The sequence below is a fragment of the Musa acuminata genome, chromosome BXJ2-2 (assembly GCF_036884655.1).
Source record: "Musa acuminata AAA Group cultivar baxijiao chromosome BXJ2-2, Cavendish_Baxijiao_AAA, whole genome shotgun sequence".
NCBI classification, from domain to species: Eukaryota; Viridiplantae; Streptophyta; class Magnoliopsida; order Zingiberales; family Musaceae; genus Musa; species Musa acuminata.
This window is the reverse complement of record NC_088339.1, coordinates 31,770,612-31,792,854: the sequence shown is the minus strand read 5'-3', so window position 1 is coordinate 31,792,854 and position 22,243 is coordinate 31,770,612. Positions and strand designations below refer to the sequence as shown.

Below are 22,243 nucleotides of genomic sequence, written 5' to 3'. Positions count from 1 at the left end.
GGATCACCGAAAGGACTTATTGATGTGTATTAGGACGTGCTACCCTACTGAATGCATGTCGGTCCATATTATATGCTAATATCGGTGCCCTCGTCCATCATTAATAGTATTTAAAACCTGTGTGCATGCATGTCAAGCACAGTCGCAAAGTAACGGAGGAGAAGAAGCTTGTTGAATGTGCGGCAAGACGTGATAGACCACTTACTGCATATTGCATCTTCTCATGACCGTATATACATATGTATTATCTAGAAAATTAAGTACTCCTCTCATCTGCCTTCAATAATATCTAAACCTTGCGTGCATGCATGTCATGCACACAGGCAAAATAATGGAGGATAAAGACCTCCAAAATGGCTTGTTGAATGTGTAGTAGGACACGATACCCTACGTAGGGACTCCCACATCCTCTTCGAGACTCGAAGAGGAGCCATCAATGATGAATCGGTCAGGGAAGCGACAAAGAAGATGCCATTCTGCGGCTGTGAATGCATAGCCAACTCCACTAAGCAGGCAAGACCAAACGAAAGCATGCACGGGTCGTGGCCGGGGAGAGTGACTAGGGGAGGAGAGACATCCGCCACGATACAAAGGCCACTGTCCTAATGTCCCAACTCCTCGTAGGGTCATCGTCTCGTGGAACTGCTCACGAAAAGAGAGGAGAGGTCCATCGACGTCCCAGTTTTTAAGGTAATGTTCCCTTCTCAATAAGGACAATGCCCGCGAGGAATGGCACTCGGCTAAGATGGAAAGAGCTTCAATAATTTCGCTGTTCAAGCAGAGCCCGGGAGCCTCCACGCTTGCATGGATTTATAGCCTCTTTCCATTTCCCCTTACCATTTCACGATCTACATATACTTGTTCTTTCTATTTTTCTCGGCATCAATATTGGGCAAATCTCGAATAATTTCGGCTATCATATGGTGGATAATGAAATTAAATCAACCGTGAAGAACTATATTCATCATCTCAGCTGTTTATCCTTAGCAATGATATGCAGCAGTTTGATGATCTGCTCACCTATAAAGCACTGATTCATCGTACGAAATGCTTGGTGACCCTGTAATTTCTGAACTTGGAAATTAATCGAGCACCTCTTAATCAAACGGCACCTCTTACTCAAAGTGTTCGAGTCTAAGTGTTGGAAAATTTTAGATCTAAATGATATACTCGAAGGAACTTTTTATGGTGAGATATATGATTGTTACATTTGAGGTCGTTATTAAAAGTTTAGAATGATTACGTATTTCCTCCGACCATGGAAAAACATGAGGTCGAGTACGAGACTGAATTCATTGCTGCATGAAAAATAGCAGTGAGGCGTTGGCCACTTGCTGGTGAGACACCGGTGGTCTTCCACGTATCATCATCTCTATCCTCGATCCATGTAGAGGCAGTGATACTGAGTGGATCGGTGACAGTATATAATAAATAGGTGCACGTAAGAACACTGACATCAAAGGATTCCACCATCTCCATCATCCGGATGAACATCGATCAAAATGTGAGCCGCATCAACATTTCTGCACCTATCATTCACAGCGCATGCATGCTTGGCGTACGTTAAATCTATCTCCATCCGATGCACAAAATGATAAATTTCATGAACACGTCAATCTACTAGTGGCAGTGGATGACATGCACACACACCTCTATCAATCGTTAAATATCTTTACGGTCCTCCTCTCATGCCTACGAGTTATTATCCTCTAATGGCGGAGACAAATTTGTGGTGGTGAATATGAATACGGGCAAAGAGATGGTCACGGCGGACGAGAGCGGGCGGGCGGCCGTCGGTTTCAATCGAACTCGGAGCGGCTCCGCTGCGGGACCGCACGTAATTTACGCGCGACTTCCCACGTCGTGGTCGGAGGGCGACGCCGCAACGGCAACGGGCAACCGCAACCGCACCCGCACCCTGCAACCGGCCGCGCGACACGTGCGTGTGGCCGACGGGGACGCGGTCCCCGGTTTCTTAGACCTTTTTCCCCACGGCCGGGGGCCCGGCAACGCGTATGGCCGCGTCACCCTGGCCCCCTCCTCCACGGACGTCGGTGGCGGCTAGCTGTCAGGCGTCGGTCGCGGGCCCCGGACCGCTCCCCTTCCTGCACGTGGCAGTTGGAGGGCCCAGGGAATTATTCTTCCGGAGAGATTGATCGCGGGTTCGAAGACCGGAAGTATCTTCCACCAATGAACTGACCTGTGTCTACGGTCAGCTCCACGTCAGACAGCCAAAATGAAATTACAAAAGCAAAGGAACCACCAAGTCAGATTCATAAGATTATCGTATACCATTACTTTTATTATTAGTTGCTCTAAAACAACACTTTATCTGTCGTAAACAACCTTAAAAATGATACAATACGAAATATTCCATTCATTCATGTCGTATAATATTTCTCTTTATTAACTTAAGCACAATAATCGAGATTGATTTTTATTTACTAAAATTACTCCATCCGTATTGGGTTTTTGTAAGTGTGAAAGGGATCATTTCGATGAACTCACATGATTTTGATTTTCGTATTGATCCGTCGTAAAATAAGTATCGAGGATTCGAGACCCCTCTTCAATCACATCAGATTTCTTATGTATGTGGTCCTAGACCGAGTCGAGTTGATTTAAGCATCGTTAATTTCATCTTTATCATAAAGTGTAATTATTATTTAAAAAATAAGAAAATAATTTGGAGGATAATGAACTTACGTAAATAAAAACTTTAAATACTAGGATTGATTATTGGACATATTTGAAATAAATATATATATATATATATATTATATTGATCCGGTGAGGATGGGTAGAAAAAAAATAATTGAGAGTGACTTTATATTTTAGATCAAAAAGAATAAGTAAAGAGTTTCTTGTGTTTGAATTAATTCAAGAGAAATCGTATTCATTTTATTTATTTATTCTCATGTTACAAAGTATTTTAATTTTTTCTTCGTAAATATAAGTATTTTTAATTTATTTCTTCATAAATATATTTATTGTTGATTCGTTATGTGTTTGTAAGCAAATGTTTGTAGGGTTAATACCCAAAATGATCCATTGGAAATCAATGATATCAGGATAAGAACATGGCTGAATGAGAGGTGATTGTTGATTGCATGATCCCTACCCATCATTTCCCTAAGCTCCAAAAGAAAACCACCCTTACATTAAAAGGACAGACAATTGACAAGAAAGGGCAACCAACCAACACTTGAAGAAGAAGGTGATGATGCTCTAATCTTACTCCAGCTGTTAGTGGGCTTTTGTATTAAAGTAATGACAGGCACATCATGCCAACAACAGCCTGCCGAATGATTTATCTCTCCTGCAATGGAAATGATCGAGTTTGTTGGATTTCATGAAGGAGCAAACACATAGCACCACAGAAATCTTCTGACCACTTGGATGGATGTGAAACTGTCCATTTCTCTTCCATCCATCCTTCTTTCTTTTTTTCTTTCTTCCTGCTGCAGCAAAACACATCTCTTTCCACCCACGACCACAACTGAGATGCACTGTTGAAGTGAAAGCATAATCATGCATGAGAATGAAGGAATCACAATCACTGTTCCCAATCCTTTTCTTTTTGCCACTACTTTTTGCGAGGTTGTCACCTGAGTCCTTAGTCTCGAGGCTCCTACTGAGGTCACATGAGAAGAGAGAAGAAGAGAAACCACCTTTTACTTTTGATTCAAGAAAACTACATCTGCAAAAAAGGTTTACAGGTATTCGGAAGTAGGTGATTACTACTCTCATCACTTTTGAGGTTGGAACTGAAGAAGAACTATAAAATCCCAGTACTCCCCTTCTCCTTCTCCTTCTCCATGGATAATTTTATGTGTCATCAATTCACAAGAGAATTGAAGCAATCAGATGCAGATAACATCAGATCAGTAGCTAGTTGTATTTTAGTTCATGATAAAGAGAGATTCAAAACATCAAAACCCAATTTATTGACAATGATAGTACTTTGACAAGTGTGACATGAGATTGGATGTTGGTACAGTGACAGATTGGATATGGCTATCAAATTTCGAATACAGAATATATGATTTTTGATTCCAAGAGAAGAAGGGCAGATGCAAGGAGGCTTGATAAGAAATGTGAAGGATACAAGTGATTGGATGCAATCCACCCATTCAATTGATAACATATTAATCACTTAAATCAAAATAAAATCAAATTAGTAGCAATACGATATACGACGATAATTTTAATTCGGTTTACTTTGATGTTAGAAGTCATTATGTATTTTGATAAATTCACCGACCTGATAGTTCGATGAACCTATAATAGTCTGATAATCATGTCTGAGTTTATAGTAATGGGTTCATCTAATTTCATAAATTTTGTAATTTCTTGGATCTTTCAATGTGAAACATCTGTGAATAATTATTTTCTATTTGAGTCTCATTATTAAGATTTATATTACATCTAAAAATATGCTCTGAATTGACTATTTATGTTAAATGGATAAAAATTCCTCTAGAGTTTATATTTATTGAATTAGTAATTGTACCTTAAAGCTTAATCTATGACTAACACATGAAACATGAATTACATGTGGATGCAATCAGATTGCTGGGCCTACTATAAACCAGAGGTGGTATGTGGGCTTTTACTGGGCCGGCCCGTGGACTTGATGGGCTATCACTGTTCACATATCCACAGTGTAAATGTTTGGGTAGCTCTCTATTAATGCATCAGCTTTACCAACAACAAATATAACTATTATGTTCCTTCAAATTTGTTTTATCGTTTCTTCTTTTGTTTGCTCCTTCCCCTCTTCGTCTCCTCTCTCCCTTTGCTTTCATCTTCTTCTTCGCCTACACCTCAAGAAACGTCGCAGCGTGGAGGCGAGCCGGTAGACCCGCCACCGACACCGAGGTGCCGTCGGCCGCCCACGTTAACAGCAACGTGATGCAGTTTACTAACTCGTGCCAATGAATGGAGCCACCGGATAACGATGCCAGGGAAGCATGACGTCCATTAAAGCGGCACATGGCACCCTCACCCGCCCACCGCTTCGACATGAATGTGACATGAAACATATAGTGATTATTAATGCTGTGATTTAGGTTTCATCATGAATACATCACCGTGAAATTTCTGATCCGAGCTGTTGTGTCTTCGCTCTCGTGCAAATGATACTGTGTAATGTAGACTAAAGAATCAGCAACTCGAACATGTCTTTGATTCATTGGCTGTCGAGTTGACCAAGAAGAGTCCGGCCCACCACAGTGGAAGCGACGGGACGGCACATGGGAAGAAGGAGAAGTCGGCAATGTCGCGTAGGTCTAGCTTTACTGAAGAAAAGAGAGAAGAAGATAGAGACGAAGACAGCGAAGCGAACACGGAGAAGTAAAAGAGAGGAAGGGGACGATGCTCACGTGATCTGCACGTGTGGTTTTTTTTTTGTCTATTTAGTGACCGTGGTTTCTTTCTTCTTCTCCCACATCTGCCTGACGTCGTCGTCTTCTTCTTCTTCTTCTTCTTCGTCTTCTTCTCGCTGTGCTTGGTTGAGATCGACTTAATGGCGGACGAGGGCACAGCCAACTGCATCGATATCATTCTGGCCATCATCCTCCCTCCGCTCGGTGTCTTCCTCAAGTTCGGATGCAAGGTGCGTGTGTGCAGTGATGTTGTATGCATGCGTATCCCTCTTCTTCATCTCACGAGCAAATCAGCTGATCATCGTTCTTGAGCAGGCGGAGTTCTGGATCTGCCTGTTGTTGACGATTCTGGGCTACATCCCCGGGATCATCTACGCGGTGTACGCCATAACCAAGTAAAATTGCTCCTCGGAGCTTCTCTGTAAGGTACCAAACTCTTTTGGTCTTTTCCATCCTTTACTTCTGACACATCCATTATGCTTTCTATCTTCAACTTCTTTGTTCTGAAGGAAAGAGTTGTTCAAAGTTCCTTTCTTGGATCTTCTGCTCTTGTCTGCAGGAAGTGGTGACACGATGGTGGCGCTGCTCTGTGATTGATTCGTTCGTCTGTACAAATGATTTCTTCTACTAGTTGTTGAGAGTTCTGTGAACTCTAGCTTTGTTTTCGACTGTTGTGTTACTGTATTGGTTGATTTGTCGTCATCGTCAATAAATGAAGCACTAAGTTTCTTGCGTCTTTCCTCTTCTTTACTCTTGTGGGTGTTCTGATAACACGACACGTCCGGTGCAAGCCACATCCTATTCTCCAGCAATCATCGAAATCGCTAGCTACAACGTTTCTTTCCGAGGACATCTACCTGCTCCACCTTCACGCCTAGCTTGGTTGTGAATGATTGCACCCGACACATGTTCATCCACGGATGGTCCAAAAAAAACCAGTAAACTTGCAGCACTCCGTACGAACCACCATCTACCCTGTTTTATCAGGAGCTTCGATGTAATGAGCTCTGACTCGTATGCGAATAGAGTGATGAAACGGAGATCTACAGAGACCATAACATATAAGATCTACATTATGACGATTGCTTATGACGGGGGTTGTGTATGATAGTAGATAAGATTTTTCTAACCGGATAAAAACATTCTCTTTTCTAACATGTATAAATAAATATTATGTTTAACTAATTCAAGTGAGCATTTATAATTACATTTCACCTTAGTACCGGAGCCCTTGCGTTAAACAAGATTATTATTTTTCTCTTCTTCGCTATCCAGCGACGAACAACATTGCGCTTTCAAGCCCGACGTCGAGGAGTGGACTGACGAGATCCTCCGCATCCATCTTCCACTGCCAGAGGTCGTTCGTCACTGGCGCGTCCGTTGCCGCCTCTTCTCTTCCTCCCTCGACGCCCTTACCCAATCACTTCCTTGGACGGCCCCGCAACAGCGTCAGCAAAGCACGGTGACGGACTCCACCTCGACCGTTGCTGCTACTGGACTTTGGGAAGTAGGGCTTGTAAAGCTCCTCCAGCTTTTAAGGCCATTCCGGCCGAGGAACGCACGCTGGAAACCCACAAAGGAGCCACCTTTATCTCCCTCCGCTGCTGCCTCCTACAGCTCTTCCTCGAGTGGCACCATCAGCGCGGTCTTCGTCCCCGACGGCCAGCAGCTCCGCACTACCGCTCCCAGATCCCAGCCATCTCCAGCACACCTTATCAGTTACTACCATTACTTCGCTTCCTGCCGTCGGCACTCTCTGATCTGGACGATGAGGCGTGCCTATCCAACCTGCGCAACTCCTTGACGGACGCGACCAGCAGTCTCCGAAACTGGACGGCCGCCACCTTCGCTGCCCCGTGCAACATCTTCACCTCCTACCTCGAGGGGGTTACCTGCAACAACGGCCGCGTCTACAAGCTCTCCTTGACGGGCCTCTCCCTCGGCGGCGCCCGAGGAGCGCCTCCTCTTGCTGTACCGGCACCAAGACCGTGGAAACTTGCATCGCTTACCAGAGAACTTGCGCTGCTGCCTCTGCTGCTCCAAAGGCAAGCACCACATCTCCTGTCGAGGGTCTTCTCCCCCTTCTCTTGCGTTCGTGCGCAAGGCGGCCCCTTCCCTTCAGCGCAGCATCCCTCTTTCTTCGTCTTTTCCCCGCGAACGACGCTCCCAAAGAAAGCGCAGGTGCTGCATCACCCTCCTTATCACGACAGAATCGCCCAGGAGACAACGATCTGCCACCTTCGGCGACGTTGATCAGATCAACGCTTTCCTTCTCGGCAAACGATGACTGTCTTCTCCCGCTGCCGCTCTGCGCCAGTGTCCGTTCACTGTAGCCCTGAAGGGTCCTATGTCAGCAATACAGGATATCATCTACTGCGTTCCCTCCGGCTGCGGTGCCTCTAGTGCTGCGCTCACCAACACTGCTCCCCCTTCTTCCTCGCCGACCGCCATCACCTGATCTGCAGCAAGCGGCTGACCTTCACCCCTCCTCACCAATGAAGAGCTTTTCGCCAATAGATCTCGGCTGCGATCTATTGCTGCTTCTCTTCCTTCGGCGACTGCGATCCTCTGGTCGCAGGCCGCTCTCTGCTCGTCCTCACCGCTCTACTGCTCTCCAGAGACAGGCATCCACGCCAAGCAAACCCGATTGTGACGGCGCTACAGGAGGCAGTCGAACCCCAATCACTCCAGGATAAAGAAGATACAACCAAAGGCTGAACATCAGCCTTAATACATTATCACACAAAGTGCATTACCATGACAGGATAAAGAAGATACAAACAAAGGCTGGACATCAAAATAGTGCATTTCGGCAGATGCCATGATCAGCTTGGCCGACCAAGAAGAAGCTGCCATGGCTTGAGAATTGGATCCGGTGTCACAATTTATACCTCCATCGTCGTACTGTCGAACTCCTCCACGAAGCGAAGCAAAGAGTTCATAGATTTCAGCTTCTCTGTGACTCCCTCACCTGGTTCTTGAGGTTGGTGTTCTGGGCATCCAGACACAGATACTGCTGTTGTAGCGTACAGACCTGGATCAACGTCCGGTTCTTCTCATTCTACAACAGAACTGCTGAGGTTGTCAAATCTTCCAGGTGCTACTGCTTCTTCCTCTGTGACCTCTGTGCCGACTCCCTGTTGGAGAGCATTCTTTTCTGCTTCCTCTCATCCATCATCAGTTGTGGATTCTACTCTGAACTGCTCCTCCAGGCCGAACTTCAGCCCACACCAAAGCATTTCAAGGTGCATCATCGAGGTGTCGCTGCTCTAGAAATTGATGCCCCTACCTGTAATCTTTTGCTCCTTCTTGTAGCACCCAGATTCAACGCCTACTACCTGGTGTCATCTATCGCGCGCCCTCCTCTTCCCCATAGCCGCAGCTTCCTGATAACAGATCTCCCGTGATAACAACCTCCGCAAGATCTCCCCAATTAAGATATTATAAATCTATCTCCCCACTTAATCAGAGATATCAGAAATCTGTTAAGGAAAATTCTCTCTTCTAAATATATATAAATATGGAGTATTGTGTATTGTTTCAATCAATGTAATCTTTTTTTTTCTATTTCATTTCTATCATGGTATCAGAGGGTTACTTCTAAATAGCAGCATCTTCCTCCGTCGATTCTCTTATCGTTGTAACATTTTCCACGGACGTCCTCTGGGATTGTTGCCTCTTCGAAGCTAAACAAGGGTCACCACGCCGCACCCTCTTCTTCTCGTTCTTGCATCTTGCCGCAGCAGCTTTCTCTGATGCATGATAAAAATGAAATAAAAAGAAGAAGATTGTATTGATTGAAACAATACACAATACTCAATAAAGGGAGAATTTTCCTCAAGGAGGATTTTCCTTAACACAATAGCAATTCGGGCATGTAACTCACCAATATCATTCGGAGAACTCTACGACAAAGTATGCCAACTGTGTGATAAAGTCGAAAACTCTACGAAAGTTTTGTCGGTCTCGACCCAGACTCCCTACTCCATCACGGTGGCCTCAGGCGAATCTCATGACTACAACTACTAGCTAACGTAATTGGATCGTGGACTCTAGCGCCTCTCATCACATCACCTTTGACCTTCAGAACTTGTCGATCCACAAAAACTATAGTAGAAATGAAGATATCATCATCGGTGACGGTAAAGGAATTCTCATTGCTGTTCCACAACGTTTAATTCATTTACCGTAACCATTACACTCGATGATATTTTGGGTGCACCTCGTATTAAACGAAACCTCATTTTCATTTCTCAATTCTTTAAACAAAATAATATCTCAATTGAATTCTTTCTTGACTCTTTCTCGTTAAAGATTTGAGCACAGGAGCATCCTTAGTCCAAAGCCAGAACAAAGATAATATTTATAAGTGGTCATTAGCTTCACAAATTACCTGTTCACTCTTTAGTTATAGCTCTAGTTGATGTGTGTCATCATTGTCTTGGTCACCTCTCATCCTGTATCTAGCAAAAATTAATTTCTCCTTATTCTCTTCCTATCTTTAAAACCAGTAGCATTATCTTAGTAATAAAAGTCGTAAACTACCTTTTGGAACATCCTCTATATCTTGTTTTAAATCATCTGAAATTATTTATATAAACGTTTGGGGTCCAACCCCAACCATTTCTTTTGACAATTTTAGATTTTATATCATTTTTAATACTATTTTACTAAATATATATGGTTATATCCTCTCCGTCATAAATATGACGTTTCAATAATTTTTACCAACTTTAGAAAGTTGATTGAGAATTTTTTTATTCTTCAATTAAAATAGTTTACTCTAATGCTGGAGAAGAATATCAAGCCTTCGTTTAATGCCTCTCAACTTATGGAATACAACACCTCAAGTCACACTCATATACTCTCGAATTAGTTAGCTCTACCGAATATAAACATCAATACATAGTTGAAACAAGTCTCTTATTTCTACATCAAGCATCTACACCACCGACTTTTTGGTCAGCAACTTTTCAAACTTCGGTTTATCTCATTAATCGTATACTCACTCCCGTCTTCGATTGAAAAACTATTTCACAAGCTTCCAAACCTTCATAAATTCAATGTATTCGATTGTTTATATTATCCAAAGCTATGTCCTTATGCCTCACATAAGCTGACACCACGATCTAAGCCTTGCACTTTTATAGGATAATCTCTTGAACATAATATTTTCCAATGCTACGAACCTTAAACTCAAAAAGTCTTTATATCACGTCACATCAAGCTACGTCTCTAACTTAAGATGTTTTCATGCAACAACCTCATAATTTCGTTCATCCTTATTATCCGAGGTATATCTGCAAACTACAAAAAGCTATTTATGGCTTCGTCAAGCTCCAAGAGCTTGGTATACTAAACTTGACTCATTTTTGACAATAACTGACTTCATCGGTTCTAAGTTTGATACATTGTTATTCTTACGACAACAAAATGGAGGCATAATATATCTTCTAGTGTATGTGGATGATATTATTATTATGGGCATTGATCCTCTGGAGATTCAGGCATTCCTAAAGCAATTGGTCGATCGATTCACCTTCCAAGATCTATGAACCTTGAGCTACTTTTTGGGAGTGGAAACAACATTTAGTTTTTTCTTATCACAAAGAAAGTATATTCAATATTTATTATCAAAGACAAATATGCATGATGCAAAAGTGGTTATAACTCCCTCTCTACTAATGAATCAAATTATGTGATAGAAGTTCTGATACGGATTCGACTCAATACCTATAAGTACTTGGCTATTTATAGTACTTAGCTCTCACCCATCTAGACATCTCATTTGTAGTCAATAAATTATTATAATTTATGCATTGAACATCTATTATGTATTGGTCTGTGGTCAAACGAATTTTACGATATCTTAAAGGGACTATCAATCATGACATTTTTCTCCATAAATATGCCCCACTTCATCTCCATACCTTTGTTAATACTGATTGAGCATGGAACTTTGATGATAGAACATCCACGTCACGATATATTATCTTCCTTGGAGTTAATCCAATCAATTGGAGTTTTAAAAAATAAAAGACAATCGCACAATCCACAACTGAAGCTGAATACCAATATCATTACCACCGATGCAGTTGAATTTAATTGGGTTACAAATCTGCTCAAGGAACTTAACGTCAACTCCATAATTACTCATATAATATATTATGACACTATTGAAGCCACATACTTATGCATCAATCTAGTGTTCCACTCACGTATGAAACACATTGCATCAACTTCCACTTCGTGTAAGATCAAGTTGTCAGACATCAACTACGCGTTTCTCATATGCATACAACTAATTAACCAGTAGACTCACTCACGAAACCTCTCGTCTGCAAACTATTTTCATTACATTATCCAAGATCGACAGAAACTCAATCTTACGGTAGCATGATAGCAGATAAGATTTCTCCAACTATACGAGAAAATGTTATTGATCAGTTGAAAAAAATCTTGTCTTCTAATATATATATAAATAGACATTATATTCAACTAATTCAAATGTATTTTTTTCTCATTACATTTCTTATCGGTGAATGTCAAAATAAAGAATAAATCAGAGGTAATCAGTAGTAGCTTTTATAGGAAAGATAAATCGAATGAGATTTGAATAGGAAAAGATTATGTAATTTGGTTTACATTGAGAAATTGAGAAATCTGAGGTTGAGGTTGGAATATGATGGGATTTTAAGGAAAGAATATATTATGGAAGAAAGAAAAGGCGGGATTCTAGCCATTGTTTCCTGTTCCTGTTCCTGTTTCCTGTTTCCTTGTTCTTTAATTGACAGAATCTTTATGATTCTGCTATTGATCCGACCTATTAAAGTCGGCTTTCGGTGCTATCTGACAGGATCTATTCGCGGAGGTGGAAATATGGCGAGGAAGAAGGTGAACCTGGCATGGATCGCCAACGACTCCACGCGGCGGGCCACCTTCAAGAAGCGGAAGAAGGGGTTGATGAAGAAGGTGAGCGAGCTGGCGACGCTGTGCAACGTGAAGGCGTGCATGATCATCTACGGGCCGCAGGAGCAGCAGCCGGAGGCGTGGCCGTCGGCGCAGGAGGCGGCGCGGTTGCTGGAGCGGTTCAAGAGCATGCCGGAGATGGAGAAGTGCCGGAAGATGATGGACCAGGAAGGGTTCCTCCGGCAACGGGCCGCCAAGCTGCAGGAGCAGCTCCGGCGGCAGGAGCGCGACAACCGCGAGCTCGAGGTGAGCCTCCTGATGCACCAGGCGGTGGCGGGACGGAGCCTATACGACGTCAACATCGAGGACGCGACGAGCCTCGCGTGGATGGTGGACGCCAAGCTGAAGTCGGTGCAGGATCGGATCAACCAGCAGACGACGCAGCTGGCGCTGCGTTCCGCGGCGGAGTCGTCGGCGACCTCCCAGGTCACTGCGAAGGACCCGATCGAGATGGCCATGGATTCGCTTCAGCGGCAGAACTGGCTCCTCGATGCCATGCATCCCAGCGAGAACGTAATCTTTGGCGGCGGTGGCGGGGAAGAAATCATGCCAATTTCTTGCGTCGAACACAACAGCTCATGGCTGGATCTCTACTTCCCCTTCAATTGAAGACGACGGATTTCTATCACGTTGGTGCTTTTGGCTAAACTCTGTTAATAAGCAGAGATTGGGTTGGGTTACTCGCTTGATTTGTAGTTCTGCAGTGTCTTTTTCTTTACCTTTTATCAATGATTTCAATTAAGATCTCATCAGCGTTTCTTTCTGATTCCCCTTTTCCTCTTGATCTCAAGAATTCTGCAACATCTTCTCGAGGAAAACAGTTCACTGTCATTTTTGTTCGTGTAGCAGATCTAACCTTAAATTCTGAAAGAAACATATCATCTCATACACCATGAAACCTTTCTATAGTTAAACAGAGGTCTTTATCGTGATGCTGCATTGAGTACTGTTGGTATAGAACTGCAACTGACACACTCTCTCTCTCTCTCTCTCTCTCTCTCTCTCTCTCCTTTTTCGTGTTCTTCTCCAATACAAAGCGTGGATCACAAATCAAAAGGGAAGCGAAGTTGCATAGACCTTGGTATATAACATCAGGCATCACGAGCTTGGTATGTGTTCTATAGACCTTGATCTGTCATGCATCGACCACATCACTCGGACATACTCGTATGTGCAAGCCATCACTTCACCATGGAGCTCCAGTCCATGGTGGCGATCATGTGCTGCTCCAAGAAGCCATGACTGCAGAAACAATGATCTTACTCTGCTATTCCATTGCATGATTGCCATTAGTTAAAGATCAGCAAAGTCCTCCATGTGACATGCTTGTGTCACCTCCAAAGATTCCCGGCAAGGAGATGGAGGATGAATTAGCTGAAGACATAATTAGCACTACAAGTTGGCCAAAGTTCTTGGCACTGAAGGAAGGCTGGTCTCTGGTGGCACCTGGTTGCATGTGGTGATCTAAAACTCGACGAAGGTACAAGTTGCTTTACTCCTACGACATTCAAGATTGGGATGTGATTCATTGATCGAACTTGTACCTGTACTTGTAATTCAGAATGGTAACTTTGAGGAACCAACCCATCCATGGATTGTTCATGAACTCCCATCATTAAGCTATAATATTAGTTCAATAAATGAACTACCTGTATGGGATTTGCAGAAAACTGTCCAGGTTGACTATGGTAGGTATTAAGCTTGGCCAGGAAACAGATTGTTGCATGCAATCCCCTGTTTTGAATTGAAGCAGGACAAACCTGTCTCGCTGCCTCAAGTTGACAGAAATGTCAGGGCTTCAACATGAAGATGGCATGCCACCACCAGTTTGTGACGCACTTTGTGCCATCTGCTTTGAGGATAGGAAAGGATAGTGTCGTTAACATGTCGAAATATGCTCCTAATGTTAGTGCTCTCAAAGTGGCCCATGGATTATGGACTGGACAACTCACAGCAGCCTCGATAACTTTGTCTGATCCATAGGCTTGTTGGATATTGATCGCTCGGACAGGTGAGGTTGGAATAACGGTGTCTAATAAAGCTAAAAGTCAATAGGAATCAGTACAGTAGTGAGAGCTGAAGAGTGCAAGGTTGTGACCCAACATTAGATTCAGTCAGGTAGGTATTTGCTAACCCTAGGCCACTCTGGAAGAACAAGTGCAATGGCGTTGCTGGTGTTCTCCTGTTGGTGTCAAGTTCTTGTTGGAGGGAAGGTGGTGCAGTATCCAGGAGAAGGACAACTCATCACCTGCATACAGATGAATAGAAGTCATCATCATTCCATGGAAGGTAGGGAAGGGTAGTGGGGCAAAGGGGAGAGGCGGATCATGAAGGACTGCAAGTCTCCTTCCAATTTTCACTTGTGCTTTACTTCCTTGCAAAGGCTAGTGACCTTTGACAGTCCTTGGCACACATGAGAAATGGCTTCTTCCATTGTTGGTCTCTCCTATGTTCATCTGCACATCCTTCTCCAACATGATTCCATTCAGCATACTTAATTGTGTTTGTCTTCTTGGAAAAATATGGACTGTGAATTCTGATGAAGCTACTGTGTAATCTTATAGGGAAAACTCACTAGCAGCTAAACGTTTCTGAAAGCTACAACATAGTCGATGAAAATTTCCTCACCAGGACAGAATTGCTGTTCTCTTTCTTTCCTAAAATTCTCCCATCAGAGTTAAATATTATTATGATTGCATGTAATTCGTGGAATCAATTTGTTGGCAGATTAAGCATGATTTATGCACTTGACTGTGATTTGTTTCTTACTAGTAACAAAATCTAGCAAGTATTCTTTGTGTATGATTCCTTTGAGGTGAGCCCCTTATATCACAAGCGTTATCTATATAACTAGTATTGATATCAAAGGTATATATGGTAAGAGTCAATCAAAGATTTTGTGTGAGAATCAAAAATAAAATATTTGATTTTCAATCATACATCATACAATTTTCTCGTATCCTGCCGACTTAATGAGTTCTAATTGGCCTAAAATATTAATCATATAATTTATCCTAATTTATCTTAACATTGATTATCATATGTCCATAGGTTTTTGTCATATATGATCTTGACATTTGTGTCCTACCTTCACCTCGACGTCTTCTTGGAATACCTACCACATTTGTCAAGGCTCCTCTACCATTCAATGTATGAACAACTTGGGCATCTCCCTTTCGGAAGTAGCTTCCATGTGATGCTGGATCAATGGTGCCTTCGTCTTGGCTCTCCACATCTCAAAGATTGTTCTCTCTCACCCCTGATTTGGCGTTGCTCCAACGCCGTGGTCTTATCCATAGTGTACTTTCATGAGACTACAGAAATAACACCGTAGTCTGATCGATAGTGGAGGATCGAGGAGGGTGCCACAGAAGTCTGTGACATGAAAGGAGGTGGTGTGTTGGTTTGCACTGGCCAGACTTCAACATGCTTTGACACTTCCAGCCAAGGCGGTGGTCGGTCCAAGTCCTCCTTAGCATGCTAACCAATGGAAAAGGAAAGGGAACCACCGAATCCAAAGAGGGTTTCGAAGTCTCGCCAGAGAGAGATGATCGAGGAGTAGTTTCTTTCCTGCTAACCCATGGAAAAGGAAAGGGAACCACCGAGTCCAAAGAGGGCTTCGAAGTCTCGTCAGAGAAAGAGGAGAGAGGTGTGGTTCCTTTCCGAGGTCACTCCCACTTCAAACACCAAAGAAACTTTGTGGGACCAGCAGAGTGCCACGTCTCCTTGTATTGTTCCTGTTTGTTTATTAGTGTTCTAGAAACCATATCCTACTGATCTGTACTCATGCATGAGTGCAATGAAGTAGTACGAAGGCAGAAGCAACTCCTCTTGTCACTGAACTGTGTGCTACAGTCTCTCTGTGCTCCTATGAATGATTAAGAGGCCTCAGTAGTCTATCCTAATTGTTTCACATCTACCACATATCCTACTAATGATTATTTCTCTTATGTGACATGGAATTCTCACCCTCTTTTATCATCTTTTTCTTCAGACCATCAATCATCAGTCATTTGTTCATCGAATGTTAGGAAATATTGTGAGATTTGGAAGGTGAACCTAACTTGGTAATTGACCATTGGAAGCTTATTTATATGTGATTCATATACTGATAAAGTTCATTTTTAGTACTGATTGAGTCTCCAGATGATATTTGACCCATCAAATATATTATTTTCATTTATGCTACGATTTATTGTATATTTTAGGTAATTGTACTAGAAAGTTTAAATCCATGGATTTCTACTATGATTTTAAAGCTTCCACGCTTTTCACAAAGACAAAATAATAATAAAAATCATGGCCCAATCAACAGAAGTCGTGGTATCCCATCAAATAATATACATTAGGGAAAAGAAAATATTGCTTGAGGAATATTATAACCACTCCTTACAAGTTGGTGATGGCACGATGCATGTAAGAGAAAGATAAGAACACAAGAAAGGTACTACTGACCAAAATTTCTCATAAGGATGATTATGTATTTGTGTATAATGTTATCCACAAGGTCAAGTATCTCCAAATATGCCTCCCACCTAATGATGCTACTCCATTTTTGGACACTATGTAATTTATCTCCACTTGCCCATCTAGTTGTCCTGCTTTGCTTGTCCATGCAAGTCATCAACAGATGAGGCCAGTGAATATAAATATAAATATTATATTATATTATATATATATTTAGAGAGAGAGAGAGAGAGAGAGAGAGAGAGAGAGAGGTGGTCCAAATGACTCACAAGAAGTCAATGGCTAAGCCAAAGCCTCTCACTTTCATTGATAAGGTGACCTTTAGATTCTTTTGTTCTTTAGTGTCAGCTCCGGCATCGCTTTCATTTACTAGAACCTCTCTCTCGCGCTCTTCTTTTCGTCATCTTGTTTGCTTGTGTTTACTTTAGCCTTTCATGAGTCTCTTGTTCCTCTCTTTTTCTTCTTTTCTTTTGCTTGCGTTTCTATAGCCATTCACGAGTCTCTCTCTCTCTCTCTCTCTCTCTTTCTCCCTTCTTCTGATCTTTTGATATGCTTGCTAACCTTTTAACCTGATTGCTTGACTCAACTGCGTTGCATGTGACACTCCAAGAGGACCATCGATCACACACCATAGTTTGGTCTTCTCTCCGTTGTTAGAAAAGCCACGAGTTCTTTTGCAATATGGTAGGTTGACGTCTTTATCTCCATATCCGTCGACCATAACATGTCTATTCTACATAGATCATGTAAAGGCTCTGTCAATAGCCTATTGGAAGGGGCGTCGAAGAATGAAGAAAAACTTTTGCTCACAAGCTTCCACGCCTCACTTCTGTCGACATGGATAGCTACTCATGTCTTATGCTATTTTTATTTAGTTCATCTTCCTTGGAATGATCCAACGAGTGTCTACGATACTAATTGTATTGTAACAAGACAAAGTTTTGGCTCGTACTAATTGATTCATGTCAACTTATTCAAACAACAAAGCTCATTGACTGCCACCACATGGACGTTGTAGTCTCCTCCTTTTTTCCCCAATCCATGACCGAAGTTTCCACGTTTTGGTTCACCAGTAATGGCATCTGTAGCAATAAAAACATGCTGATTTGTAGAAGATAGAGCAGTGCAAGTCCATGCATGCATTAATGTCGCAACTTGTCTTCCAACAGGAACTGAGACTTCTTAATTTGGTGTGATCGGTATTATGAGAGTCGCAACACCTTCCCTTTCTCACCCTCACATTTCTTCTTCTTCTTCTTCTTCTTCTTCTTCTTATCTTTCCTGCCCACAGAATCCTTTTCTTCTTAATGCATGATATTTTATTTAAATCTTTAGGATATTCCACTGCATGTGTACACAGATGAAAAGGCATGAACAGTCTCCTGAAAACTATCATGGCCTTTTTCTTTTCATTAGCATAGTTATCATAACTAGAGGATCCACTTGGACTCATGGCCACCTAAACATTAATTTGTTTATCATATTGCTAGACCATGTAAAAGAGTAGCGGAGTCTGGTGAATAAGTAGCATATGAACAAGCTTTGCTTTACAATTATTTGATCCTCACATTTCCATGCGACGCAAAACTCATTTTATGATCAACTGTCAACTTGAAAGAACAAGTGCACCAAATTTCTTCCAGTCACAATCTAATTTTTTGGACCTTCCTTGAAGCTTACATAGATAGAGCAATAAAGCTGGCGTGTATTCTCCGGCTTCTTTGGATTCTCAGTCATACATAAAATGATAAAAACTTCTATATCAGCATCACCTAATGTTATCCAGAGACTTTTGACATTAATTTATAGATGTTTTCACCTAATTATATCGTTCGTTGTCGTGACAATTTCCATTCAGTTGTGATCTATCACTTCTTCCAGTGATAATTACTTGAAAATGATTGATGATTCAGAGGAATATTATTACGATTATCTCTTGAGACGTGAAAATAATATCACAAGTTACATAATACACAGACAGCTGAAAATAATATTTTTCAGATATACCTCAACGTCACAAAGACGTATTAATTCAGAATGATTTATTTCTCGTGGACATGAATTAATTTCCTTTCCTTTAATTTCTGTAAACTGTGTGTCCACACGGCACCGATTTTAAAGCGTTGATTAAGAAAAGATGGGGCCCAACGACGTCAAGTCCAAAGGATGACGCGGCGTGGCCGCGGAGTCAAGTTACGCTATTACGTGGCGCGCCAAAGTCAAATCCGATGGGTCCCGGTTATGGTGACCAACGATGCCACACCGCGAGGGAGAGAGAGCCGTGCCGTCTACCTCGTTGACCGGGGCGCGACCTCCGCCACGTGGGAACCCGCCCCTCGCCGTCGCCCCGGTACCGTCGGATCCAACGGTCCGTCCACGGGAACCGGGAAACCGGAAACGTCTCCGCCTATTCCCGCGTCCTCTCCGCGCCTCTGTGGCCACCACCTGTCACGCTGACGCCAAAAGTGACGCCGTCTCTCTCTCTCTCTCTCTCTCTCTCGCTCTCCCTCTCTCTACAAATTGGACCGAGGGTCCCGAAACTGTCCTGTTGTCCTTCTGTTTCCTTTCCCGGCCCTCGAACAACCCACGCATCTCTCCTTCCTGTATCGCTTACCTTCATCTTCTTCGTCCTTCCAATGGACAGGCCACAAGACATGGCGCTTTTGCGCCTCCGGAACCCGATCAAGGAGGTCGACTTCTTCTCCCAGAACGGTCGGCAAGATGTCACTGAAGCTGGAGCCGGCGTTGCGTCACCTAAAGGCCATGAGGAAGAGGAGGAAAACGCGCTGGCTCGTGGAGGCGCCTCTGTCAACGTAAGCTAACAGAGTGTTGAATCGAGGTCATGGAGTTCTTAGGGATCCTACTCTGCCATTACTTGCACTCGTTTAGTTTCTAGAAATAGATAGAGATTATAAGATCCGCGTACAAATTAATTGCATGGTTAATTATATGAGGGTTATTATCCAAAGTGTAGAATTGATGATGAGGGCTTCTCTTTGCTGCTGTCCAGACTGGATTGTACCTTCTAACAGTGAATTCTCAGGCCAGCCAAGTCGTCGTCGAGGAGGAGGAATCAAAACACAAGGTGAGTTGTTAGCTTTTCTTAGACCGATATGGGTTTCCTGTTTTGTGCACCATGGGAGGTCAACTCTTAATTTGACTTTCCTGGATCTATAAGATATATAGGATCTTTGTTGCGTGTTAGAGGAATTTGATTCTTTGAATCTGCATGTACTTATTCTTAACACCACAGTCGCAGTTTTCTGCGCTTCGGATCGAGCTAAACCGAGTCAGGGATGAGAACCGGAGATTAAGAAGCATGCTGGATCAGCTCACAGAAAGTTACACTGCCCTACACAGTCAGCTTCTTCCAGCGGTGCAACAGAAAGAACACGAGATCTACCGATGGCAGGTTTTTCTCTTTTCATCCTCTATTTGGGAACCCTATTCCTATCGTTTACCATGTTGTCTTGTCTGAATCTTGTCCACCAAAATCCTAAAAGAATCCATATCATAAAGAACCAAGAGAATCCATCTCTGCAAATTCATCTTTGTCCGTCACTTGAGGTGTTTGATTCCTTCTCAAAAGGATGGCAAGACCAGTGTGGCAAGACAAGGAGAATCATCAGCACACCAAATCATGGAACATGGACCGGCTCGCATGCGGATGATCCACGGAAACTCCGACGACGGCGACGGAGAACACTCCTCTTCGCTCAACATAATCTCCAGTGATCGAGGCATCATTCCATCCGCAGAAACACAGCACTCTCAGGTTGATGGCTCCTCAGAGAACCCCAATCTAACGCAAGAAACAAGCAGTGCTGCTACACCATCTGACCTCTCAAACCGGAGAGCGAGAGTCTCGGTGCGTGCTCGATCGGATGCACCAATGGTAACACAAACACAGAACGATCGATCTCAGTAGCACTGTTGAACTGTGGTTTTGTAGAACTAAAGAGATTGTTGTGGTTTCTAGATCAGTGACGGCTGTCAGTGGAGGAAGTATGGTCAGAAGATGGCTAAGGGCAATCCCTGTCCTCGGGCCTACTATCGCTGTACCATGGCTACCGGATGCCCAGTTAGGAAGCAGGTAGGGCAAGCAATTCTGAGTTCATGATCGCATCTAGAGAAAGGTCATGGCTACTTACGAGCTTATCGTTTTTCTTATTGCACTTTGTTGGTTCTACCTAAGAGTGACATAAGAAGAAAAGAAGAAGAAGAAGAACGAATCATGTGATTGATCAAATGCATCTGCATAATAGCTTGTCGATCAATGCCCATTTCATGCTTTTAGTCAACATGTAAAGCCATTAATTCTACTGATGGTTGTCTGCATGAATGCAATAGGTGCAGAGATATGCCGAGGACAAGACGGTACTTATAACCACCTATGAAGGCAAGCACAACCATCCTCTTCCTCCCGCCGCAAAAGCCATGGCGAACACCACGTCGGCGGCCGCGGCCATGCTACTCTCCGGCTCTACCACCAGCAAGGACTCGCTCGTCGCCTCCGCCAACGGCTTTCTGCACCCTCACATACTCTATGATTCCACCATGGCTACTCTCTCCGCCTCCACCTCGTTTCCCACCATCACCCTCGACCTGACGAAATCCGCGAACCCGATCCAGCAGCTGCTGCAGCGGGCCCACCCTACGGTGTCCCCGCTCCAGATGCCTTTCCCCATATACGGCCTCCCGCAGAAGCTACCGAGCATGGTCGGGCCGCAGACGTTGCAGCACGGACCGCGGCAGCAAGCGGTGGTCGAGAGTGTTACTGCCGCGATCACCACCGATCCAAACTTCACCGCGGCCTTGACCGCCGCCATCACGTCCATTATGGGAGCTCCGACAAGTTCAACCGGAGCCGGCGGTAGCAATGTGCCCTCTGCCGGGGCTCACATGGTGCCTGGATCTCCTCAGCTCCCCAAGCCCTGCACCACCTTCTCTCTTAATTAGAAGGGCATGCAGGTTCTTCAAGTGTCATCGACAGCCTCAACTCAAGTCGCTTGGATAGGCTAAGCTTTCTTGGTGTTTCATTCGACATAGTCACAGCATGCTTTGATGCAGGAAACAGACACATATAATATTTTGTGCATAGATATTATAGCAGTGGAATAATGCAAGAGGAAATGAAATATCATTTTTGATAAAGAGTTCTGAAACACATTATATAGTTCTTCTTCATGCAATGAATTTGAGTGCTTAAGAAAATATTATGTTCTTAAGCTCATAATGGCTTTCTCATACTCCTCACAGATATCACAGCTATAAAATGATACAATATTGTCATTAACATAATATTAATTTCGAGATATATAAAAAACATATTACATCACAAATTTTCTCATTTAGTTTGAAATTTGAGCAGGATATAAATCATTTATTTGTTCTATTTCAATTTCTTAATAGATGAAAAT

General features: G+C 43.0%; 2 protein-coding genes and 1 long non-coding RNA gene across 5 annotated transcripts; all 3 read left to right on the top strand.

Annotated features, from left to right (window-relative positions):
* Positions 1 to 5,776: 5,776 nt before the first annotated feature.
* Positions 5,777 to 6,123, top strand: LOC108951771 (uncharacterized). Its single transcript, XR_001976376.2, has 2 exons — positions 5,777 to 5,813; positions 5,947 to 6,123. It is a non-coding gene; the product is annotated as an uncharacterized LOC108951771 (long non-coding RNA).
* Positions 6,124 to 12,253: 6,130 nt separating this feature from the next.
* Positions 12,254 to 13,093, top strand: LOC103974920 (agamous-like MADS-box protein AGL80). Its single transcript, XM_009389826.3, has one exon. It carries the CDS (start codon positions 12,267 to 12,269, stop codon positions 12,963 to 12,965), a length of 699 nt encoding a protein of 232 aa, XP_009388101.1. The 5' UTR covers positions 12,254 to 12,266; the 3' UTR covers positions 12,966 to 13,093.
* Positions 13,094 to 19,372: 6,279 nt separating this feature from the next.
* On the top strand, positions 19,373 to 21,977 carry LOC135606074 (transcription factor WRKY5-like). Of its 3 annotated transcripts, none has more exons than XM_065096854.1 (6): positions 19,373 to 19,636; positions 19,834 to 19,908; positions 20,083 to 20,235; positions 20,413 to 20,718; positions 20,803 to 20,916; positions 21,174 to 21,977. In XM_065096854.1, exons 1-6 carry the CDS (start codon positions 19,460 to 19,462, stop codon positions 21,780 to 21,782), a joined length of 1,434 nt encoding a protein of 477 aa, XP_064952926.1. In that variant the 5' UTR covers positions 19,373 to 19,459; the 3' UTR covers positions 21,783 to 21,977. The 3 variants fall into 3 exon arrangements, with proteins under 3 accessions (XP_064952926.1, XP_064952927.1, XP_064952925.1); XM_065096855.1 differs by having other exon boundaries at positions 20,077 to 20,235; positions 20,413 to 20,691; XM_065096853.1 differs by having other exon boundaries at positions 20,077 to 20,235.
* The last annotated feature ends 266 nt before the right edge of the window (positions 21,978 to 22,243 follow it).